Here is a 24,990-nt window from a genome sequence, read left to right as displayed (position 1 = left end):
ATGCAAATGACTGTTTAAAACATACAGCACTTAAGGATAATGGCATTGCTGTGAACACGTAAGCAGAAGAAAGCAGAGAGATGAATGCATGACTATTTTAAATGTTTCTTGCATTTGTGAATTTATGAAAATGAATATAAAGCATTAAGATAAATTAACAGTTAAAAGGACAAATTCATTTGAAAAAATAAAATGCTGTGAAGTTGGAATGGAACCAATTTTAATATGACCATGGGGTCGCCAGAAACAAGTGTTTGCCCAAAATCAATTGCAGAAAAATATAAAGGCCGATTCAAAACAGAAGTAGAAACATCTAAGAAATCACAAAGGGAGATAACATTGGACATATAAAACGTTAAGAAGAAATGAGGGGACATAGATGCAAATATCAAGAACAGAATAAAAGAGATAGAAGAAAGAATCTCAGAAGCCGAAGATACCATAGAAAACATTGACTCAACAGTCAAAGAAAGTACAAAATGCAAAAAGCATGTAACCAAAGACATCCAGAAAATCCAGGATACAATAAGAAGACCAAACCTAAGGATTATAGGTATAGATGAGAGTGAAGATTTACAACTTAAAGGGCCAGTTGTAGAGTTTCCATAATTTAAAATTAAATTATTTGATTTTAAAATAAATAAATATTTTATTATATGTATTTATTTTAAAATTTTATTTTTTTAAATTTAAAATTAAAAATATTTAAAATAAAAATTAAAGCTTGGATAATTTCTTCAACAAAATTACAGAAGAAAACTTCCCTAACCTAAAGAAAGAGATGAACATACAAGATGCCTACAGAACTCCAAACAAACTGGACCAGAACAGAAATACCTCACGTCACATAATAATCAAATCCCCAAATGTACTAAACAAAGAAATAATATTAAAGGCAATAAGAGAAAAAGGCCAAGTAAGATATAAAGGAAGACCTATCAGAATTACGCCAGATTTCTCACCAGAGACCATGAAAGCTAGAAACTCCTGGGCAGATCTCATGGAGACTCTAAGAGAAAACACATGCCAGCCATAACTCTCAATCACCATAGATGGAGACACCAAGCTATTCCATGATAAAACCAAATTTACACAATATCTTTCCACAAATCCAGCCCTACAAATTATGATAGGTGGAAAACGCCAATATAAGGAGGGAAACTACACCATGGAAAAAGCAATATAGTAACCTTCTTTCATCAAACCCAAAAAAAGATAAACACTCAAACATAAAAATTACATCAAAAATAACAGGAGGTAATAATCACTATTCTTTAATATCTCTTAGCATCAATGGACTCAATTCCCCAATAAAAAGACATAGATTAACAGAGCCCTACATTTTGCTGCATACAGGAAACATACCTCAGTGTAAAAGACAAAACTTACCTCAGAGTAAAAGGTTGGAAAACAATTTTACAAGCAAATGGTCTCAGGAAACAAGACAGAGTAACCATTCTAATATCAGGTAAAATTGACTTTCAACTTAAAGTCATCAAAAGCAACCCAGAAGGACAATGGTCAAAGGAAAAATCCACCAAGAAGAACTCTCAGTTCTGAAGATCTGTGCTCCAAATGCAAGGGCACCCTCATTCATAAAAGAAACTTTACTAAAGCTCAAAGTACACAGTGCACCTAACACAATAATTGTGGGTGACTTCAACACTCCACTCTCCTCAATGGACCAATCAGGAAAAGAGAAGCTAAACAGGGACACAGTGAAACTAATTGAAACTTTGGACCAATTGGATTTAACAGATATATATATATATATATATATATATATATATATATATATATATATATATATATATATATATATAGAGAGAGAGAGAGAGAGAGAGAGAGAGAACATTTCATCCTAAAGCAAAAGAATATACCTTTTTCTCTGTACCTTAAAGTACCTTCTCCAAATCGACCATATAATTAGTCACAAGACAGACCTCAACAGATATAAGAAGATCGATCTAATCCCATGCCTCCAATCAGATCACTATGGAGTAAGAGTGGTCTTCAATAGCAACAAAAACAACAGAAAGCCCACATACACATGGAAGCTGAACAATACTCTACTTAATGATACCTTGGTCAAGAAGAAATAAAGAAAGACATCAAAAACTTTTTAGAAATTAATGAAAATGAAGGGACAACACACTGAAATTTATGGGACACAATGAAAGCAGTGCTAAGGGAAAAACTCATATGGGGAGGGGGGATCCGAGAAAGGGGAAATCATTTGGAATGTAAACGAAGAATATAGAAAAGAAAAGAAAAAAAGAAAAAAAAAAAAGAAAGAAACTGGAGAGAGCATACACTAGCAGCTAAACACCACACCTGAAAGCCCTGGAATAAAAAGAAGCTATTTCACCCGAGAGGAGTAAAAGACAGGATATCATCAAACTCAGAGCTGAAATCAATCAAGTAGAAACAAAGAGAACCATACAAAGAATCAACAAAACTGGGACCTGTTTCTTTGAAAAAATTAACAAGATAGATAAACCCTTAGCCAGACTAATCAGAGGGCACAGAGACAGTATCCAAATTAACAAAATTAGAAATGAAAAGAGAGATATAACAAAAGAAAGTGAGGAAATTCAAAAAAATCATTAGATCCTACTACAAAAACCTATACTCAACACAACTGGAAAATCTGGAGGAAATGGACCATTTTCTAGACAGGTATCAAACATCAAAACTAAAACAGGATCAAATAGTTCATCTAAACAGTCCCGTAAAGAAATAGAAGTGGTCATTGAAAATCTTCAACCAAAAAAAAGCACAGGACCAGATGGTTTAGCTTTAAGAACACTTAACACTGATACTCTTCAAAATATTCCACAAAACAGAAACAGAAGTAACACTACCCAACTCGTTCAATGGAGCCACAATTACACTGATACCAAAACCACACTAAGATCCAACAAAGAAAGAAAACTTCAGACCATTTTCCCTTATGAACATCGATGCAAAAATACTCAATAAAATTCTTGCCAATGAATCCAAGAACACATCAAAATGGTTATTCACCATGATCAAGCTGGCTTCATCCCAGGAATGCAGGGATGGTTCAATATATGGAAATCCATCAATGCAATCCACTACATAAACAACCTCAATGAAAAAAATACCACATGATCATTTCATTAGATGCTGAAAAAGCATTTGACAAAATTCTGCATCGTTTCATGCTAAAAGTCTTAGAAAGAACAGGAATTAAAGGCCCATGCATCAACATAGTAAAATCAATATCCAGTAAACTGGTAGCCAACATCAAACTAAATGGAGAGAATCTTGAAGCAATCCCACTAAAGTCAGGGACTAGACAAGGCTGGCCCCTCTCTCCCTATTTTTTCAATATAGTACTTAAGGTTCTTCCTAGAGCAATTAGACAACATAAGGAGGTCAAAGGGATACAAATTGGAAAGGAAGAATTCAAACTATCACTATTTGCAGATAATATGATGGTATACTTAAGTGACACCCCCCCAAAAGAAACTCCACCAGAGAACTCCTACAGCTGATAAACAACTTCAGCAAAGTGGCTGGTTATAAAATCAACTCAAGCAAATCAGTAGCCTTCCCATACTCAAAGGATAAGCAGGCTAAGAAAGAAATTAGGGAAATGACACCCTTCACAATAACCACAAATAATATAAAGTACCTTGGTGTGACTATAACCAAACAAGTGAAAGTTCTGTATGACAAGAACTTCAGGTCTCTAATGAAGGAATTCGAAGAAGACCTCAGAAAATAGAAAACTCTTCCATTCTTTTTAATTGGCAGGATTAATATAGTAAAAATGGCCATCCTGTCAAAAGCAATATATAGATTCAATGCAAACCCCATCAAAATCCCAACTCAGTTCTTCATAGATTTATATAGAGCAATTCTCAAATTCATCTGGAATACCAAAAAACCCACAATAACTAAAGCTATTCTCAACAGTAAAAGAACGTCTGGGGGAATCAGTATCCTCGACCTTAGGCAGTACTATGGAGCAATAATGTCAAAAACTGCATGGTATTGGTACAGTGACAGGCAGGTAGATCAATGTAATAGAATTGAAGACCCCAAAATGAACCCACACACCTATGGTCACTTGATATTCGACAAAGAAGGTAATGGAAAAAAGATAGCCTTTTCAACAAATGTGCTGGTTCAACTGGAGGTCAGCATGCACAAGAATGCAAATTGATCTATTCTTATCTCCTTGTACTAAGCTCAACTCCAAATGGATCAAGCACCTCCACACAACACCAGACACACTGAAACTAATAAAAAAAGAAACTGGAAAAGAACATTGAGCACATGGGCACAGGGGAAAATTTCCTGAACAGAACACCAATAGCTTATGCTCTAAGATCATGAATTAACAAATGGGACCTCATAAAATTACAAATTTTCTGTAAAGCAAAGGACACCGTCAAAAGGACAAAATGGCAACATACATATTGGAAAAAGATCACCCATCCTACATCCAACAGAGGACTAATATCCAATATATACAAAGAACTCAAGAAGTTAGACACCAGGGAGCTAAATAACCCTATTATAAAATGGGGTACAGAGCTAAATAAAACATTTTCACCTGAAGAACTTTGACTGGGTGAGAAGCACCTTAAGAAATGCTCAACATTTTTAGTCATTAGGGAAATGCAAATCAAAACAACCCTGAGATTTCACCTCACACCAGTCAGAATGGTTAAGATTAAAAACTCAGGAGACAGCAGGTGTTGGCAAGGATGTGCAGAAAGAGGAACACTCCTCCACTGCTGGTGGGAATACAAGCTGGTACAACCACTCTGGAAATCAGTCTGGTGGTTCCTCAGACAAATGGGCATGATACTTCCAGAGGAACCTCTTACACCTCTCCTGAGCATATACCCAGAAGATCCCCTGGTATGCAATAGGAACACAGGCACCGCTATGTTCATAGCAGCCTTATTTATAATATCCAAAAGCTGGAAAGCACCCATATGTCCTTCAGTGGAGGAATGGATGCAGAAAATGTGGTATATTTATACAATGGAATACTACTCAGCAATTAAAAACAATGAATTCATGAAATTCTTAGGTAAATGCTTGGAAACGGAAAATATCATCCTAAGTGAGGTATCCTATTCACAATAGAACACACATGAAATGCAGTCACTAATAAGTGGATATTAGCCCAGAAGCTCTGAATAGCCAAGACACAATTCACATATCAAATCATTCTCAAGAAGAAGGAAGGAGAGGGCCCTGGTCTTGGAAAGGCTTGATGCAGCAATGTAGGAGATTACCTGGACAGAGAATTGGGAGAGGTTTGATTGGGGAATGGGCAGAGGGAAGAGGGCTTATGAAACTTATGGAGAGGAGGTTACTGGGAATGGGGAAATCATTTGGAATGCAAACAAAGAATAGAGAAAATTAAAAAAATAAAAAATAAAAAGTCAACATAAAATAAATTCAACATTAAAAATATTTACTAAATGCAAATATGGTACAAAGAAATAATATAGATGTGTAAGTTATGAAAGCAGGTAGATGAAGATAAAATTAGATAAATAATTAAATAAATTAATTAGTCACAACTATATTAAAGTGTATTTTTAATGACTATTTCTGCCCTGTATTTTTAAACTTTTTATTATAATTATTTTTGTGTACATGTGTGTGTGTGCATATATGTATTTTTGGTACATGTATGATAACACCCATGGAGAACAGAAAGAAGAGTCTGAGCATCTGTGGATGCATCTAACTTAACCTGGATCCTAAGAATGAGTCCTAAGAGCTCTCAAGTACTTAGCTATCTCTCCAACACTCAAGTAAATGCTTTGAAAAGATAAGACAGATGAAAAACAAAATGAAGCAACAAGTGCTATTGAGGATAAAAATAAGTCCTTGGGATAAACCCACCAGTCTTCTATGCCCTCCTTCATTTCTCAGAAGAAAAAAACACACCAGAAAATATTTTATAAGACATCCATACAAGCAGTTTTTAATATTCCAGAGTAGAAAACCCTTATAGATATAAACATCAAAAGTCAAGTATAATCTGTGAGAAACAGAATTCAGTTTTGTCTGATGAAGAAAGGGACTCTGGAATCCACTCTGTGATGAAAAGAGATTCTTGTTCTTCCAAAGGACCTGATTTCCATTCACAGTGTTCACATGGTGGCTGACAACTGTCTGTAACTACAGACCCAGGTGTCTAACACAGTCTTTTGGTCCCTGAAATCACCAGGCAAATGTGAAGCACGTACATGAGGGCAAAACACCCCATATAAAAGAAATATAAATGGAAGAATTGCTTTCAAAAATAACTGCTAATAAATACAACAGGAAAGGGAGCTCCACAAAGAGAAGGGAGACAAATTCAGAAGCAGAAAGGAAAGTATGATCATCTCCCTAGATGCTGAAAAGTCTGACAAAATCCAACACCCTGTCGTCATGATACCCAGGTGGCTCAGGGAGATAGCTAACATCCCAGGAGTGCGGACAGGCCTGTGAGAGCAGGTAGGACTACCCCTGCTGCTCAGAGGAACACACCCAGAACCCTCAGGACACTGGAACCCAGGGGCAGTCTGGGACAGGTACCTTCTAGTTTCTGTCTGAAGCTGGAGAGACCATCCTCTGCCATAGAGCTCTATAACCAGGTGGTGCAGGAAGAAAGCTAGCCTTCTAGGAGTGCAGACAGGCCTTTGAGAGCAGGTAGGACCACCCTTGCTGCTCAGAGGAACCAACCCAGAACCTTCAGGATATAGGAACCAAAGGGCTACCTGGGACAGGAGTCTTCAAATTTACCAGTCTGCTCCCAGAGCTGATCCTGGGTCACAGAGCTTTATATACAAATACCACTAGGAAAAAGCTGGTCTCCCAGTAATGCTTACACACCTTCGAGCACAGGTAAGACCACTACTTCTCTTCAAAATCCTGTCCCAAGAGGAACCTGCTCATAGGCATCAGGACACAGGAACCAAGGATCAGCTGGGGGACAGGATCCTTCTGGTTTCTGTCTGCACCCAAGAGCTGAACTTGTGCCATAGCTCTCCATACCTAAATTCCCCCTAGAGAGAACTGGTCTTTCAGGAGTACTGCCACACAGGCTTGCAGGACTGCCAAGCCACAGTCAAAGACCAGCTAACACCAGAGATAACCAGATGGCAAAAGGCAAGAACAAAAACATAAGCAACAGAAACCAATGCTACTTAGCATCATCAGAACCCAGTTCTTCTACCATAGCAAGCCCTGGTTACCCCAACACACCAGAAAAGCTAGACTCTGATTTAAAATCACATCTCATGATGATGATAGAGGACTTAAAATTATACCAACAGTACCCCCCATTGCTATCAGGGACTAAACCACCAACAATAGAGTACACATGGAGGGACCCCGTGGCTCCAGCTACAGTAGCATAGGATGGCCATTTCAGACATCAATAAGAGGAGAGGCCATTTGTCCTATGAAAGCTCGATGCCCCAGTGTAGGGGAATGCCAGGTCAGGAAAGTAGGGGGGTGGTGATAAGTAGGGGGAGGGGGATGGGATAGAGGATTTTCAGAGGAGTTCAAGGCACATTCATAAACATAATAAAAGCAATATACAGCAAACCCATAGCGAACAACATATTAAAAAGAAATAAAATAGAAGCAATTCCACTAAAATCAGGGACAAGACTGCCTATCCTCTCCCTATTTTATCAATTCGTTACTTGAAGTTCTAGCTAGAGAAATTAGATAACAAAAGGAGGTCAAAGGAATACAAATTGGAAAGGATGAAGTCAAGGTATCACTATTTGAAAATGATATGATACTATACATAAGTGACTCCAAAAGTTCTACCAAAGAATCCCTTCAGCTGATAAACAACTTCAGCCAAGTGTCTGGATATAAAATCTACATAAAAAATCAGTAAACTTACTCTAAATTTAAATTTATCCTTTATCAGTAAAGGATAAATGGGCTGAGGAAAAATTGGGGAAACAACATTCTTCACAATAGTCACACCAAATATAAAATACCTTAGTTTATCTCTAATCAAGCAAGTAAAAATAAAAATGCATGAAAAGAATTTCCAGTACCTGAAGAAAGAAATTTAAGAACTCAGAAAATGGAAAAGACCTTCCATGTTCATGGATTGGTAAGATTAATATAGTTAAAAATGGCCATCATACCAAGAGCAATCTACAAATTCAATGCAATGCTCATCAAAATTCCAGCTCAATTGTTCACAGAGATACCAAGAACAATTCTCAAATTCATATGGAGTAACAAACAACCCAGGATAGTGAAAACAATTTTCAACAATAAAATAATTTCTGGAGGAATCACCATGCCTGACCTCAAGCTTTATGACAGAGCTATAGTAATAATAAAAAAATATCTCACCATTTTGGTATAGAGACAGACAAGTCAATGAATGGAATAGAATTAAAGACCCAGAAATAAACCCACATACCTATAGACACTTGATCTTTGACAAAGAAGCCAAAACCATAAGTAGATAAAAGAATGCATCTTCAACAAACGGTGCTGGTAGAATTAGCAGTCTGTATATAGAAAAATTCAAATTGATCTATTTATCTTGTTTTTACAAGTGGAGTACAAGTGGAGTATTTACAAAGCTCAAGTCCAAGTGGATCAAGGAACTCCACATAAAACTAGATACACTGAATCTAATATAAGAGAGAGTGGGAAATAGTCCCAATGACATCTGCACAGGAAAAATTCCTGAAGAGAGCACAAATGGCTCAGGCTCTAAAATCAACAATTGACAAGTGGGATCTCAGGAAATTGAAAACCTTCTCTAAGACAAGGGTTACTTTCAATAGAACCAAAGTGCAATTTACAGATTGGGAAAAGATCTTCATTAACCTTACGACCTAGAGAAGGCTAATATCCAAAATATACAAAGAACTCAAGAAGTTAGACTCCAGAAAACCAAATGACCCAATTAAAATTGGGAAATAGAGCTAAACAGAGAATTCTCAACTGAAGAACTTCCAATGGCCAAGAAGCACCTAAAGAAATGTTCAACATCCTTAGTCTTCAGGGAAATGCAAATCAAAAGGACTCTGAAGTTCCACCTTACACTAATCAGAATGACTAATAACCAAAACTCAAGCAACAGCAGATGCTGGCAAGGAGAGAAGAAAGAGGAACCCTCCTCTATTGTTAGTTGGATTGTACACTGGTACAACCACTTGGAAATCTGTCTAGCTGTTCCTCAGAAAATTGGAAACAGTTCTACATGAAGATCCAGCTATAAAAGTCCTGGACAAATACTTAAAAGATGATCAACCATATCACAAGAACACATGCACCACTATGTTCATAGCAGCCTTATGCATAATAGCCAGAAGCTAGAAACAACCCTGATGTCCTTCAAATGAAAAATAGATACAGAAAATGTGGTACATTTACACAATGGAGTACTACTCAGCTACTAAAAATTAGGACATTATGAACTTTGTAGGCAAATGGATGGAGCTAGAAAATATTGTACTGAGTGAGGTAATTCAGACGCCAAAAGATATACATGGTATGTACTCACTGATAAGTAGATAATAGGCCAAAATTTTAGACTACCCATGATAAAACTCACAGACCATATAAAGCTTAACAAGACAGAAGGCCCAAGAGAGGTTTCAATGCTACTTAAAATGAGTAATGGAATAATTACAGGAGGCAGAGGGAGGGAGAAAGGGGGGACCTTTTTGGGAGTGAGGTGGCAGAGGAGAAAATTGCTGCAGAATTAGGTATGGGTGAGACAGGAGGGAAGTCCAGATGGTCTGGAGAAAGAATAGAAATATGAACGCAGGTTGTGGGGGTGGGGGGCAAGGGTATTCCCTAGAATATCCCAGACACCAGGGATATGAGAGACTCGCAGGACTGAATGGGGATGACATTACCAGAAATGCCCAACAGTGGGGAGATGGAACCTCAAGAAACCACCTGTAGTATATAAGCATGGCCCCAGTTCAGGGAAGTAGCCACCCACCCATCTCAAATTCTTTGACCCAGAATTGATACTGTCTAAAGGAAATGTGGGAACAAAAAATGGAGCAAAGACTTAAGGCAACACGATCCAGAGACTGACCCAACTTGGGATCCATCCCATGCTCAGGCACAAAACTCCAACATTATGGTGAGTGCCAAGGTATGCTTGCAAAGAGGAAGATGAGATTGCTATTCTTTTAGAGGCTCTGCCAGCACCTGACTGAGGCAGATATAGATAGAGCCAACCATTGGACTGTGCCCTCGGACCCCTATGGAAGAGTTAGAGGAAGTACTGAAGGAGCTGAAGGGGTTTGCAACATCATAGGCAGAACAACAGTATCAACTAACCAGACCCCATAAAGCTCCCAGGGACTAAACCACCAACCAAAGCTCATACATGGAGTGGTTGGTAGTCCCCACTATATGTGTAGGAGAGGACTGTCTGGCTTGGCCTCAGTGGGAGGGGAGGAGCTTCATCATTTGGAGGCTTGATGCCCCCAGAGAAGGGGGATGCTAAAGGGTGAGGTAGGAGTGGGTGGGTGGGTGAACACTCTCTTAAAAGTAAGGAGGAGGAAGGATGGATTGAGGGGCTTGTGGAGGTGGGACCTGGAAGGGGAATGACACTTGAAATGTAAATAAATAAAATAATATTAAAAAAAGAAAGGAAGGTAAAATAACTGTAAGAATGTTTAAAGAAGTTGGAAGGATACTACTGCAGATGCCAGGAGCCTGATATGTCTATCTCCTGAATTACTCTGTCAGAGCCTGACAAATACAGAGGTGGATGCTTGCAGTCAACCGTTGGACTGTCCACGGGGTCTCTTATGGTGGAGTTGGAGAAGAGACTGAGTGAGCTGAGGGGGTTTGCATCTCCATGGGCAGAGCAACATTTTTAACCAGCCAGAGCCCCCGAGCTCCTGGAGTCAGGATCACAAACCAAAGAGTACACATGGAGGGACCCATGGCTCCAGCCACATATGTGGCAGAGGATGGCCTTGTTGGACATCAGTGGGAGAAGTGGCTGTTGAGCCTGAAGGGGGTCAGTTGCCCCAGTGTAGAGGAATGCCAGGGTGGGAAGGCAATAATGGGTTGGTGTGGGGGAGACACCTTTATAGAGGTAGGGGAAAGGGGCCTGAGATAGGGGTTTTCTGGAGGGAAGACCTGGAAAGCGGAAAACATTTGAAATGTAAATAAAATATCCACTAAAAGAAAAAAGTCATAAAGAATCATAATGTCATATCTACCTTAAAAAACTACAATATGCGTGCACACACCATACACACAAGTACAAACAATAAATGTATTTATTAAATGAAATGTCTTAATCTGTGCTGACAATACTCGCTCTATGAGTCAAAGTCCATTCAATATAAACACGAATACCAGACAAAAGAATCTCCCTTTTGAATTGTTGTTTATATTTCATGCTTATTGGGTAGAGAAAAATGTGTCAGAATGAAGTTTATACACTACACCGAACAGGCATGAGAAATGAGAAAAAAAAATCCATGCAAACCAAACAGGATGGAAGTCTCTGAGGTTGCAAGATGATGAATTATAGGTATTAGTCAGAGTTTATTGAACTATGTATGAAAACTATATAGCTCCTAATATGAAAGGAAGTTCATAAGCAGCACACACATATTTAACTGACACATAAGAGTAATTTATTAGAACAGTGGTGGAAACACAAAATTCTGCTTTATATAATTACAGTTTCAAGACCTACTTCTCTGCTCCTTAATTTAGCCTAAAGCAGGAAATTTAACACCAAGAAAAGAGCTTGTTACTCTGACAGCATGGACATCAGCTTTTCAACAAAGAGATACCACTCATTTTCCTTCTACTGACATATTTTTGGATTGTCTGGAAGTACAGAGTATTATATGATTTTTAACCTGGTGTTTCCAACATCTTGGCATGAATAAATATTGGTTCAGGAAAATGGCCTGACCATTATATATTATCTTCCCCACTGTGCAGTTCCTACCCCAAAATAGACTCCAGTGTCCAGTGTCCGCCAAGTCCAATGGGGTGGTATACTAGGTAAACAGTTTATCCTTGAGAACTTTTGAATTAAAACTTATCTAACTTAAAGAGTGGACAGTTTGCCTCTGCTGGAGTTCCCTTCAGATTATCATTTGTTCAACCCTGCTAGAAACATATGTGACATACATATCTTTGGCTAATGTAAAATATGGCCTCTGAGAAAAATCACCTCACCAATGAAATGTATTGTATAATTATGCTACTTTGCAGGGTATTTTATTTTCCTATGATTACTTTTATGAATACCATCTTATAAGATTCACACTATAATTAATAAGTCAGCCTTCATATATCCCAAGCAATCACACTCACCATAGACATACTTAAAGTCAACCTATTCCATTAAATGTCAAAGACTTGCCTTTGATCTGGTACTGTCTGTGTGATAAATAAGACATTAAGTATTTCTATTAACACTGTTCAATGTGGGCAGGTTAAACATAAAATTTCTGATGATTTCAACTTGAAAATATTAACTCTCTAATTTAAAAATTAGAGAAACAGATGGGATAAAGGACTATTTCTCTTTAATTTTTTTTTAGAATTGCAATAAAAATTAAGAACATATGTAAATGACTAATTACAGACACAGCCTTTGGAGTGAGAACAGAATGAGGCTTAAGAAATCTAACACAACTATTAAACAAGCACTCCTTTCCTGGAGCAAAAATTTAGGCTCATATTGTAAAGCCAGAAATACAGTATAACTAACATATCTGGAATAGTAAAATTATATTACTCAATCTCATTCAGCTGCTAAGCAAGCATTTATTGTGATATACTTATTCTGGGATTTTAATGAGTATCCATAGATACTGACATTTGTGTTTCAAGAAGCTAACTTAGAAATTTCTAAGTTATAATATAACTTAGAAAGATTATCTTATAATAGGTGACTGAACATAGACAAGACAGGGACTACTCTGACAGATCACAGTCATATGTGATCACAGTCAGATCACAATACAGTACGCTTTTGAAGCTTCGGCTTTTTAAATACATGTCCTAATTATAGCTGAATCCTGTTGGCTAATATATACGGTAACAAGAATGAAGAATATAGAAGTCCCTTAAAGTTTAGCAGGAGGATTCTAATTTAAAGAGGGTATATGAACAGATGTGATACTGTGTGGAATGATTACTAGTAACTGATATTGTAGAAGGACACAGCGACATCAAATTTGAGGAAGTCTAATTTAAGGATAAAAATGAGAATTTTAAGTGGATAAGACAGCTCAGGATGTAAGTGCTTTGTATTATAGCTTGCTTATCTCAAGTCCATCCGCATGACTCACATGGGGGAGCGAGAGAACTGACTCCTGTAAACTGTTCTGAGACCTCCCCAGATCACACATGCATACACACACACACACACACACACACACACACACACACATACAAACATACATACATATACACTCATAGTCTAAATAGGCAATAAAGAAGAAAAACAGATATCAATCCTATAATTGATATTCTCTTAGACTATTGAAGTATCATTAATTATACTAACAAATCTGTTTACAAAATATACAGCTACTCATTTCAAGAATCTAGTATGCTAGTCCTAATTTTTATTATTCACAATAATGCATATAGTTCGTTGGGATCTATAGACTTAGAGACTAGGGTTTCACTTGTATACATTAATCCACATTTTAAAATCTCTTCTGGGGCCATGTATGGCAGTAACGTTCCTAGAAAGCCAGCATTTTTAAGACTTAGGCAGAAGTCTGAGTTGAACTAGTTTGAGCTATATACAGAAAACCCATCATAAAGATTTAAAAAAAAAAAGGTAAAGGTGGGATCCAAGAGATTATACATTTTTCTTGGTTTATGATGGAGTAATCTTCTGACAAATACATTGCAAGCAGGAAATACTGAAAATAGATCTAAAGGAAACCCTGTAGCTTAGGAAGGTAATATGCGAAGAGCCTGTTTACTTTGCTGTGAGGTGTGTGGGCTGGAGCTGAGTTCTCACTGCCAGTGCTGTCCAACATCCTGAAAGACTCTCATGCCTCACATTGCTGAGCCAGAAAAATATAAAGATCCTAAGTATGATTTCCAGTGAACAGTATCAACTCTGAACTATCTTATAGCAGAATGAGCCTCAGTGGATCTCTCTGCAATTGAGTTCAAGAGCAACACTACAAAAGTAAGATGAAAGTTAGCCACAAAAACTCTTCGAACAGGAAAATAAAACAATCTAGGTAAACACCAGGGACCTCAAAAATCAAATGATGCCGCTTTCCTACCAGGTCTGAGAAAAATCTCTTAGAAGAAAATGGCAGTTAGTGAGTGCTATGAGTTTTAAGAATTAAGTGGGGTTGGGGTAGAATACCTTACCATTTTTGCTCTTTTATATTCCTAAGTAGGGGCATGTTTACTGCTGTATCAGATGCCACTGCCTCCTTGTCTTGGGACAATGAGAAGATATATTTGTCCTCTTTCTTAAATGTAGTAACCATCTTAAAGTGCAGGTTGAAAAGCCTTTTTCTTTCATTACATTCTGCAAGCATTTGTTTCCAAACCTTAGTTAACATCATTAAAGTATTTTCCAACAGTTTGCAGTTGAAATCAGAAAGTATTTTACAGAAAAATTATCTAGTAATTTTTCTAAAGCACTGAGAAACAAAAAGCTAAAATTCACCACATAGTGAGACACAAAGGGAGCTTAGATACAAAGAAAAATACTTGAAATGCATCTATTGTTTTTAATGAAGTCTACAGTAAAGGTCAAGAAAAACTAAGCAAAGCAAAACCAGGCAACAATTAGAGAAATCAGCACTTACCCATATTTTGCAAAATTTGCCCAAATTTTCATTATGGATCGACTAAAGATTTCCTCAGCTCTCGTATAATTAACTCTTCTTCCCAGAGGTAAGCCAAACACAAATTCAATTTCATAGCCATGCATGACTCCCATCCATTCTGGCCAAGGAAGTTTGGAAGATCGGTGTTCGAAAAAGTAGAAAAAGGCATTATTTTCAAGCTCTGCAAATTTCTTGGTAAACTCCAATGCGGGGCATATGATGTTGTAATCTCCAATAACATCATCCAAAGCTTCACGATAGACTTCTGGTGCCTGGTCCCCTAGCCAGTCCACGTAGTAGAAAAGGATTGCTTCCTTCCCCAATCCACTCACTCCAGGGAAATACATATTTAAACCTTCTTGAAATTCCTTCCTTGTGATAAGACTCTCATTGTCTTTGCTGAAACCCGGAGCACCATACACCAGGAAAGCGCTCCCTTCATCTTTGTTAACGCCCACTAAGATCTGAGCTGTTTTCACTTTTCCAAGTTGGAGAAGTGTATGGGGCATATCAGTGAGAAAATCGCCATCCACTGTGGGACCGAAATTTATCGCTAAGATGGAATCAGAGGGGAGAACAAACCTTTCATTCAGAAGAATTTCCTGCGGATTTTTACTTCGAAGGCATTTAATCATCTCCATCTCATTCTCCTTTGAGCAGCCAGTAAATTTAGCTAAGGTCAAGGATCTGTTTCTGGCTTCCTCTGGATGCTTTACTGCCCAGGGGGCATTAGAGGAGCCACTTTCCAGAATGGCTCGGGTAAACAAAGGATAACTTTGGGGACAGAGCAAATGTAAGCTAACTGAAACTGCCCCTGCACTTTCTCCAAAAATTGTTATGCTTTTAGGATTCCCTCCAAAAGCACCTATATTTCTTTGGACCCACTGAAGTGCCAACTGTTGATCAAATAAACCCATATTTCCTGGAGCATCAGGATTTCCCGGAAAAGCTAGGAAACCTAGGGCTCCTACCCTATAGTTCATTGAAACTACAATAACTCTTTCAACACGAGCTAGAAACTTCCCATCATAAACAGGTAGAGAGGAAGTGCCAGTTTGAAAGCCACCACCATAGATCCATACCATGACAGTAGCATTTTTGGGCTTAGGTACTGGAATCCAAATGTTCAGATACAAGCAGTCTTCACTGAGGTTCGTGTTTGGATTCCACATTTCTGACCCCTGGAAGCCTGGGAAGGCTTGGTCTATGTTCTGATAACAAGAATTTGCATATTTAGTGGCATTATGGATGTCAGGCCATTTGTTTAAGGGTTGCGGCTTCTGGAATCTTAGGCTACCCAGAGGAGGCTGTGCATAGGGGATTCCGAGAAAAGCAGTCACTGTGCCACCAAGAACCGGCATGCTCAGGCCTCGGACCCTTCCAGTCTTGGTTGTAATTATGAAGTCTTCTTCAGTGTGTGACTTCCCAAAAGGCGTGCAGAGCAGAAGAATCCGTAGGAGGAAGTAGGTCTTTGTGACCTTGGTAAGCGGAGTCTGCATGTTGATTTCTAAGTAAAGAATAAGCAAATCGACTTTAAGAAGCTTTGTCTATGCTGTTATGTATTGTGTTCAATGATGATAATCTCTAAAATACAGTAGTTCCTATACATGCTAAATTTATGAAAAATAATAAATATGTTACCAAGCCTAGGATGTGTGTAAAAACTAAAAAGTAAACAGAGATGCTTCCACTTGGAAGAGAAACACATAACAAGAAAAATATTAGTGATCTTGTCTTTGAAATACCATTTTTAAGGATATGTAAGAAGTTTCAGGACAGTAAAAGGGTATCTTTGTCCTAGGTATATATGACATCATGTACTATACATAGCCACATCAAGTATAGAATTAGCTAGGTGTAGATATGTTTGCAGTGATTCAAATGTGACTGTAGAAGAAATTACAAGTGCGTTCTGAAATATCATGACTGGATGACAGTTCACAGAACTCTAAAGTCACTTAAGAACTTTGAAGAATCTGTAGGTATTGATTATTTGCCATCCTCCTCTGTTCCGTGATTGTTTTCATAGTCCTTTAAAAAAAACTTATACTTTTCTTCTATACATTCTTAGTTTGCTTCTAAAAGGGAATGAAGGCAACATACAGAAAGTTAATTAAAAAATTTAAGTTATTGCTATTTATTTATAAATATTAATACTATCAGGCCAGCTTTCACTCTGAAAGCATATCATTAAAACATGGGTTATTGAGATGTGTTTCTGATGGTTTCAGGGAAGTTCTCTGAAGTTTATTAGATGAAGATTATTTTTATCTGCTTGAATCACAATCTCCTTGGAAAGAGATCTAGCTGATAATCATGTGGATGAAAATATTAGCTTAGAAGGAATTTTTACGTAACAATTAATTTGGTAACTGCTTAAAGCCCATGTAATTAGTTAAATATGTTAGCAGAGTCATGGGTACTCATGTATTTGGAGTGTACAAAATCATTGAAATCAGAGGACCAATGCTGAGAAATTTACTGGGGTAAGTGGAAGGGGCAAAGGTAGTCTCTGTAACCTACAAAATAGTGTGCATTTGATATAGTACTGTAGACAGTATTTAAGGTCATGTAGAGACTCTTTTGTGTGATCGAGGGTTTATTAAAATTCTTAACAAAGACGTGAGATTTTTTTCTCAAATATTCAAACTGCACACATGATAAAAAGGAATATAAAAATGTAATGAAAATACCATTTAAAAGAATCAATACTTTTGTATGAAGTTGCAAGGAACATAATCACAATATTCATTAACAAGCACTGGCTTGCATCCACATATCAATGTCCAGCAGTGACAAATCAACTGTCCTTCTGTTCCTTGTCCCAGTGCTCTAATTTTAAGTACAGCCTGCCTGTTCAGGAAAACAATCCTACCAGCAGAGACCACTGGCTTTAGCTCTCTGTATGCATAAACCGGTTTGTCTTGATAAGCTATGAAAAAGGAATGGACACGAGAGCTATGTTCGCTGATCATGGCAAATATTACATCAATTTTTGTAATTGTGGGCTGGGATACATGTCACTACATAAGTTGGAGATCAGAAAACAACACAACATTTTATCTCTTTTCTACCCTTTACACACATAAACATCTTCACACCCTTTATAACAAGATGCTAACCTTAAACCGGTATCATTTACCCTGCTCACAGGATATCTAGTGATGAAAACTTAACAAATATGTAAATAAACCATAATGTACATTTACTTTCAAACTTCATAGTTATTGATGTTTTTGCATAATTTTATTGATATCTATGTCTATCCAAAATAGACTCATGTTATGCAAATAAGTCTATGTATAAGTTGAATGCTATGGTGATTCTTTTAGGTTTTAAAAATCAGGTCACAGGATCTTTTAAAATGTTCTGTGTTTTGATAAAATTGGGTATGTGTTAAGAGCCATCAAATATATTATTAGAGTAGGCTAGTATGTTTTAATAATTTAAGCATTATACTCATGTGTGTAATTTGGATATATTTATTTTTAAGTTTTATATTCACAGTGAGTGTAATTTGTAAGTAATGAGAATAAAACTTAATTGAATAATAATATCAAGGGTCTGGTAACCTGACATTTATTAAGGCAATGTCTATTTTGGCCAAGAGTCATGGATTGCTGTTTTTGGCATTTTTGTTTGGGGGGCAGGGACTCATTTATTCCTGGTGATTACAAAGCCTTTTAAACAAGTGGAAAAGAAAAACTCATGTGGAACATCTTTTCCTGTCTTTGAAAATCAGCCTCTGCTCTAAGAACATTTCAATAAGCTCAACTGGACCCTGGTTTTCCCTTTCTGTCCTTTTTAGCCCATGCAAGGATAATCTGGGTTGATCTCTTGATTTATTTAAATGTTTTCTTATAAATTTTAATGGGAATTGTTAGAAATTTGAATTTCTAGTAGTTTTTGATAATTTAAAACTTTTGTTTAGATCCTGGGAAAGTGCCACAGTTGCCAATGTGACTGTGGAACAAACAGGACCTGTGTTCAGATCCTCAGGACCCGAATAAAAATATCCAGGTGTGGTGGTTCCCCTCTGTGTCACTGGCCCAGCACAGGAGGCAGAGACAGGAGGAGCTCCTAGGGCCTCAGTGGCCAGACTGTCAAGCAGAATCTGTGAGCCTTGGGTCTCTGGGAAAATTTTCTGAAAGAAAAGTGGAAAGACCTGAAAGGAAGGCTTTTGATATCTATCTCTGACCTCCATAAAACATGTGGGCATACCTGAGCACACATGCTCACATGCAAGTACACTGAACATGAACGGCACACACACACACACACACACAAACATGTGCACACACACAAACATGTGCACAACTGCACATACACACAAACATTGCTTCAGCAGTTTCTTGTAAAGTAAGCATAATTACCTCTAATGTGTATTTCCTGAGAATGTAATTAACAACAATGGTAATTTCATAATATCCTGTAGCAGTTACTATCACACCAAAATAGTCACAGCATTTCTACTTGACCTATATTTATATAATGTTTTTTCTGTGATTTAGTATTTATTTTAGAATTTCCAGAGCACTATTTAAATGAATAAGAATCATGTTCTCAATGATGACACCTATGAGCTTCTTTCGAACATAGATATAATGTAACAATGGAAACAAACATCAAGAGCTTTCATTTATTTAAAGATGTCAGTGCAGTTCTTCCCTGCATGCTGCCTGCTGAGGTTTATTCTCCATACTGATGAATCTGGAGTGTTACATGAAAAGATGCCTATGTTCCCATATTCAATACAGTCTAAATTGGTTACACATAAATTACCATTATTCTATTCTTTACTCCATCTGACGTTTTACCATACTGTACCTCTTTGTTAAAAACATATTTTAATATGTACTTATCACATAGTTAAACAATTAAAACAGAAATAAAGAAATTTCAAAGTAAAAATTTTCAATTATAATATAAAACATACAAACTTCTTTGTCTCTCATATATTCTGATGCAACTAGTAATTGCTAAAACATAAAATATTAAATGCAGAGCCACAAGCTTGTCATAAAAAATAAGAAAAATTTTCTTATGGAATATAGCTCTCTTAAAGTAGAGAAGCTCACTCCTTTAAATTGTAGTTAATATTTCTAAGGGACTGGGAGTTTTTATTCATAAGTCAACAGAAAATAAGTTCTAGACGTAAAAAACAAAACAAAAACAAAAGGGAATTAGATAACAAATTCAAGTTTAACAAATGTTGATTGATATCAAATTTTACCACTAATATTTTATAAATTCCAAACTTTTTAAAAATTTAACTTTTTAAAATAAAAATGCACATTATACCCCATTTTTAACTCTTAATTCAAATTTAAAATCTATATTCTCCAGACAATTTTATGAGGGAATATATAATGTCATTACAATTTTAAGATATTGGTATGTTAAAATGCTAATATAAAAAACTATTTATCAACATTTATTTGTCAAAGTAATTTTTGTCAAATATTTAAAATAATAAACCATCCTGGAAATGTGAAAAAAAGGGAAACTGTCAAAAAAAAAAGACTCTCAAGTCAGTTCTTTAGGTATCATATATTCCTGCTTTTAAAATATTACTAATATCTGTGGATCTTATTTGGAAATAGAGGTTTGTAAACCATGTTGATAAAGTGCTGTCTAGATAGTACTTGGAGGGTCTAGAAGCAACATTGGAATGCTATTTGACTAAAAGAGAAGTCTCTTCACCCAATCAAGTACTGTTCTGTTCAGGCTAAGTGAAGAAATTTGAGATAATGTGTTAATGAATGGACTATGTTCTGGTATTCCGTAGAGGATTGAATGTCTGCTAAGACATCCAAACAGTTCAGGAGTTGTTAGAACCTATTGTCTGTTCATGACTAAAATTCACAATGGATACTCACAAGATCATATTAGTAACCTGAACATTAAATTATTAGATTTGACGGGTTTCCTTCGGAAGGTGACTTCTGTCTGTTATTGTTGTATTCCTCTTACTGTAGTTGCCTCACAGAAAGGAAGAGATTCTAAAGATACACTTGGTCATCTCAGTCTGACAATCATACTGTCAAAACAATGGATCCCAAAGAGATGGGAATTTCCCCCAGAAAACTCATGCTGCAAGAAGAAAACATCATCCAGAAGAAAACTTATGTCCTTGAAGGAGATTCCATACAGTTCTAACCACTTGTGGGACCACCTTACACGATGAGACTGAAGTCTAGACAATGATGGGTCAAGGCTGGATGGCACCATATTTGAACAGCCTGCTTGGATGAGCACATTTTTGGGCCACTATTTAAACTGTAGCCTTGCTTCGGGACTCTGAAGATGGTCAATGGGAGGGAAAGCTTTGTCTCTCTTCCCAGTGTATCCACTTTGAGCACACCACCCTTTCTGCTTTCCACTATTAGTTTAGCTCTTTAAATAGATTTAATAAGGACTTGTGTGGCCAAACCTGGCTTAGGGCAAAGGCGGTGAACTCAAGATTTGATAAGACAGACAGACAGTTTCAGTAAGAAAAAACAGATGTTAGAAAAACACTGAAACAAATCAATGATGAAATTTAAAGTGCATTATCACTGTGACCAAGAAATCAAAGACTAAATTTCTAGAGGAGAATAAATCCGTATACCCTATAAAGTTTTCTTTGCTTATTTTTTTATAAATATTGATATTGAAACAGTTTCAGATATCTTCTTACAATTCAAGATGCAGAATATTGTATGTCAACAAAAATAACACTATAAAGGAACAAAGCATGCCTTTGTAAATCTAGCTAGACATTTATTGGGCATCTGAAAGAGAGGGTATTTTGTAGACAGAAACTCCCAGACTTATGATTCAAATCATTAAGTTGCCTTTAAAGGCCTGCTGTCTTCAAACAACACGACTTTTATCAAAGTGAATTTTAGTCACATTTATTATAAGTATTCTATATTCTGTATAAAGGAAGCATTGCACCTGTTTGTGGGAACATATTCCTTCAGATACAGAATACCTGCTTAGGAAAAAAAAATGTATACAGCACATAGTAACCTAATGAAATGATTTTGTTTGTGTTTCAATTTTCTTTTGGTCCTATAAATTTTATAGTCAATGGCTGAACTTAGGCTGATGCCATAAAATAATGACAGATTTCCAGGATTCTAGGATGAGCCAAAACTTTCAATTTTTATACTATTCCTATAAAAATAACAGTAGCATAAAATATTTTAGTCCAGTTTAAACACTCAAAGTTGGCCAATAATGCATAAGTAAGCATTTTGTAGATTAAATTAGAGAATATATTTTCTTGAGCATAGAAGGAGTTTTCGATTTCTGCTTGCCAGCTGATGTTGTGAAAGTTTCAGGGGACAAAGTGCTGCTTGGTAAGAGTGCCCTGTTAAGTAATAAGAGAAAATTAATCTATGTCATTGCAAAAGAGAAGATAATGAAAACTGTCATGTGCCCAAACAAGTACTTCTGGTAAGAGGTTGATTAACCTCTGCATTAAAGGATAACCTAGTCTAAAATAAGTCTCTGTAGAAAGGGAATACATACATACATACATACATACATACATACATACATACATACATACATACATAAGAGACTCTACAGGTACTTTGTTAGTTCAACATATAACAAATTCACTATGTCCTCAAGAGTAAAAGGGATTGAATTTGTGTTTCTGGAATAAGAGAAAGCTCTGAAATAGTGCCTTCTCCCCTGACTCTTCTGTTCTATTCCCTCCTCAGGGGCTAGTCCCAAGAGATCACCAAAGGGCTCCACAAACACATGGAGATGAAAAAAAAAAAAAAACATCTCCTTCCCTTCTTGCTCGGATCTTCACCGAAACCTCAGCACAAGATCTGTAAAATCAGAGCAACTCACCGGAATCGCTGCAGAAAAGGATGAGGAAGTTTGCAAAGTGACAGTCTTGTAATGCTTCTGGGAAACGCGGGATGCAGCTGCTGCCCAGCCTGTGAATTGCAGGGCTCTGACATTTCAGTCAAGTCTTCCTGACAAAGCTCGCGAGAGCTGGCAGCAGCAACTTGATCTGGCTCTGGCCAGGCTGACGTCTGCTTACACAAAAGCAGCAGTGACTCCTTCAGAGAGTGCTGCAGGTCTTCCTCTACAGAAAGGCTTCCAGGAGAGAAGGAGGGAAGGGGAGGCGCCTCAGTAGTAGAAAATGAGTGAGTTAGTTTGTACTATCAGGGCTTTAACAGTTGGTGTTTTGTTAGTTAGTTTTGTTTTGTTTTCATTGTTTATCATGGCCTTTTTTTTTGTCTTTTAAGAGTTTTACAGTATTAAACCTTGTGCACAGTATTTTAAAGAAATGCTATTGGAATCAGGTGTACCTGCAGTTCTGTGAAAATCATATAATCATAAAGCATTGTAAAATATTTTTTAGGAAACAAGATAATTGCAATAAAAACTATGAAAATCAAAAGAGTACTTTCACTAACTGAATAACTGACTACCACCACCCGCGTTCCTTACACCCCAAATGTCAACCTTTATTTAAGTCCTAGAGATTTCACAGGTCCTGACAACTTCTCAAAAGTCACTGCTGGTCAGATATATGAGGAAAACCCATGATTTATCATACACATTAAAAGTCCAAAGTTCTTCAGCAAACACTTAAAAAAGGACATTTCCAGCCAGGCAGTAACAGTGTTTATGAACATATATTTTCATTTTCAAACATATTTTGCCTTACATATATATTTTTACAAAACAATAAAAAAACAACAAAAACAAAAATAACCTTCAAAAAAACTTTAAAGGGCTGACTTTCAATGCTGTTACACTTTTAAATTTTTGTAAATGACATCTTTCATTACTTAAATCTCTCAGCCTTCAGGCTCACTAGAGATTTAGCATATTACCTAGATTTATAGGAAGGCCTGCTTTCATTTTTAATAGAAAGTAACATTTCAAACATAAATATATAACTTTGATTCTGGCCAGTGGTTATGACTAATAATTTATATGTAATATATTAACCCAAGGAACATGAATTTAGCATGACTAATTAAATTTCCAGGTACTGAGATTTGATGTCATCAAAATCTCAACATCTTTCTATGTTACTAGTCATACTAACTTTTGGGGGTTAAAATTTCAAGCTTAGCGGTGGTTCCGCACGCCTGTAATCCCAGCACTGGGGGAGGCAGAGGCAGGTGGATTTTTGAGTTCAAGGCCAGCCTGGTCTACAGAGTGAGTTCCAGGACAGCCAGGGCAACACAGAGAAACCCTGTCTCGAAAAAAAAAAATCCATAAAAAATGTCAAATTATACATTTTTCTATCATTTTGTATCAAATGCTTTCCAGATAACAGATATTTTTATTAGCTGCTTATCTTTTCTGTAGAAAGTATTACTTTGGCAATATTGATTAGATGGCAAGCATTATAATCACAAACTTTCCTAATATCTAATAATACACAGCCTTTGTAGTCACAAGACAAACCTATATTAAGAAGTGCACTATTTCTTTCAGTAATTGCTGTGACATACATATATGTATATTGATATGTATTCTTAAATATGTACGGTGAGCCTGCTAAGTCTGTATATTGTATGCTTGGTTGTTTGCTTTCGGGGAGGACCGTTTGGTAGTGTAATGCCAGTTGGTGCGGTCTCCCTCAGGGAAGGAATTTCAATATTTCTTAGTTGTCCGTTATTTGTTTGTGTAGTGTTGGAGCCTGGTTGGCTCTCCTTCATCCACTCCTCATCCTTCATCCACTCCTCATCCTTCATCCACTCCTCATCCTTCATCCACTCCACATCCTTCATCCACTCCTCATCCTTCATCCACTCCTCATCCTTCATCCACTCCTCATCCTTCATCCACTCCTCATCCTTCATCCACTCCTCATCCTTCATCCACTCCACATCCTTCATCCACTCCTCATCCTTCATCCACTCCTCATCCTTCATCCACTCCACATCCTTCATCCACTCCACATCATTCATCCACTCCACATCCTTCACCCACTCCTCATCCTTCATCCACTCCTCATCCTTCATCCACTCCTCATCCTTCATCTACTCCTCATCTTTCATCCACTCCTCTTCCTTCATCCACTCCTCATCCTTCATCCACTCCTCATCCTTCATCCACTCCTCATCCTTCATCCACTCCACATCCTTCATCCACTCCTCATCCTTCATCCACTCCT

General features: G+C 37.0%; 1 protein-coding gene across 1 annotated transcript in view; it reads right to left on the bottom strand.

Moving 5' to 3' along the window:
• Bche (butyrylcholinesterase) overlaps positions 1–22,822 on the bottom strand; it is a 79,295-nt gene extending 56,473 nt beyond the window's left edge. Inside the window, exons 1-2 of the mRNA XM_052180356.1 lie at positions 22,698–22,822; positions 14,826–16,353 (exon numbers count right to left, since the gene is read on the bottom strand). Coding sequence (XP_052036316.1) covers positions 14,826–16,345 — 1,520 coding nt within the window. The 5' untranslated portion in view covers positions 16,346–16,353; positions 22,698–22,822. The remainder of the gene's footprint in view (positions 1–14,825; positions 16,354–22,697) is intronic.
• Between the last annotated feature and the right edge of the window lie 2,168 nt (positions 22,823–24,990).

Source organism: Apodemus sylvaticus, chromosome 4 (assembly GCF_947179515.1).
Source record: "Apodemus sylvaticus chromosome 4, mApoSyl1.1, whole genome shotgun sequence".
NCBI lineage: Eukaryota > Metazoa > Chordata > Mammalia > Rodentia > Muridae > Apodemus > Apodemus sylvaticus.
The sequence above is the reverse complement of the archived record's forward strand: the minus strand, read 5'-3'. Positions and strand labels throughout refer to the sequence as shown.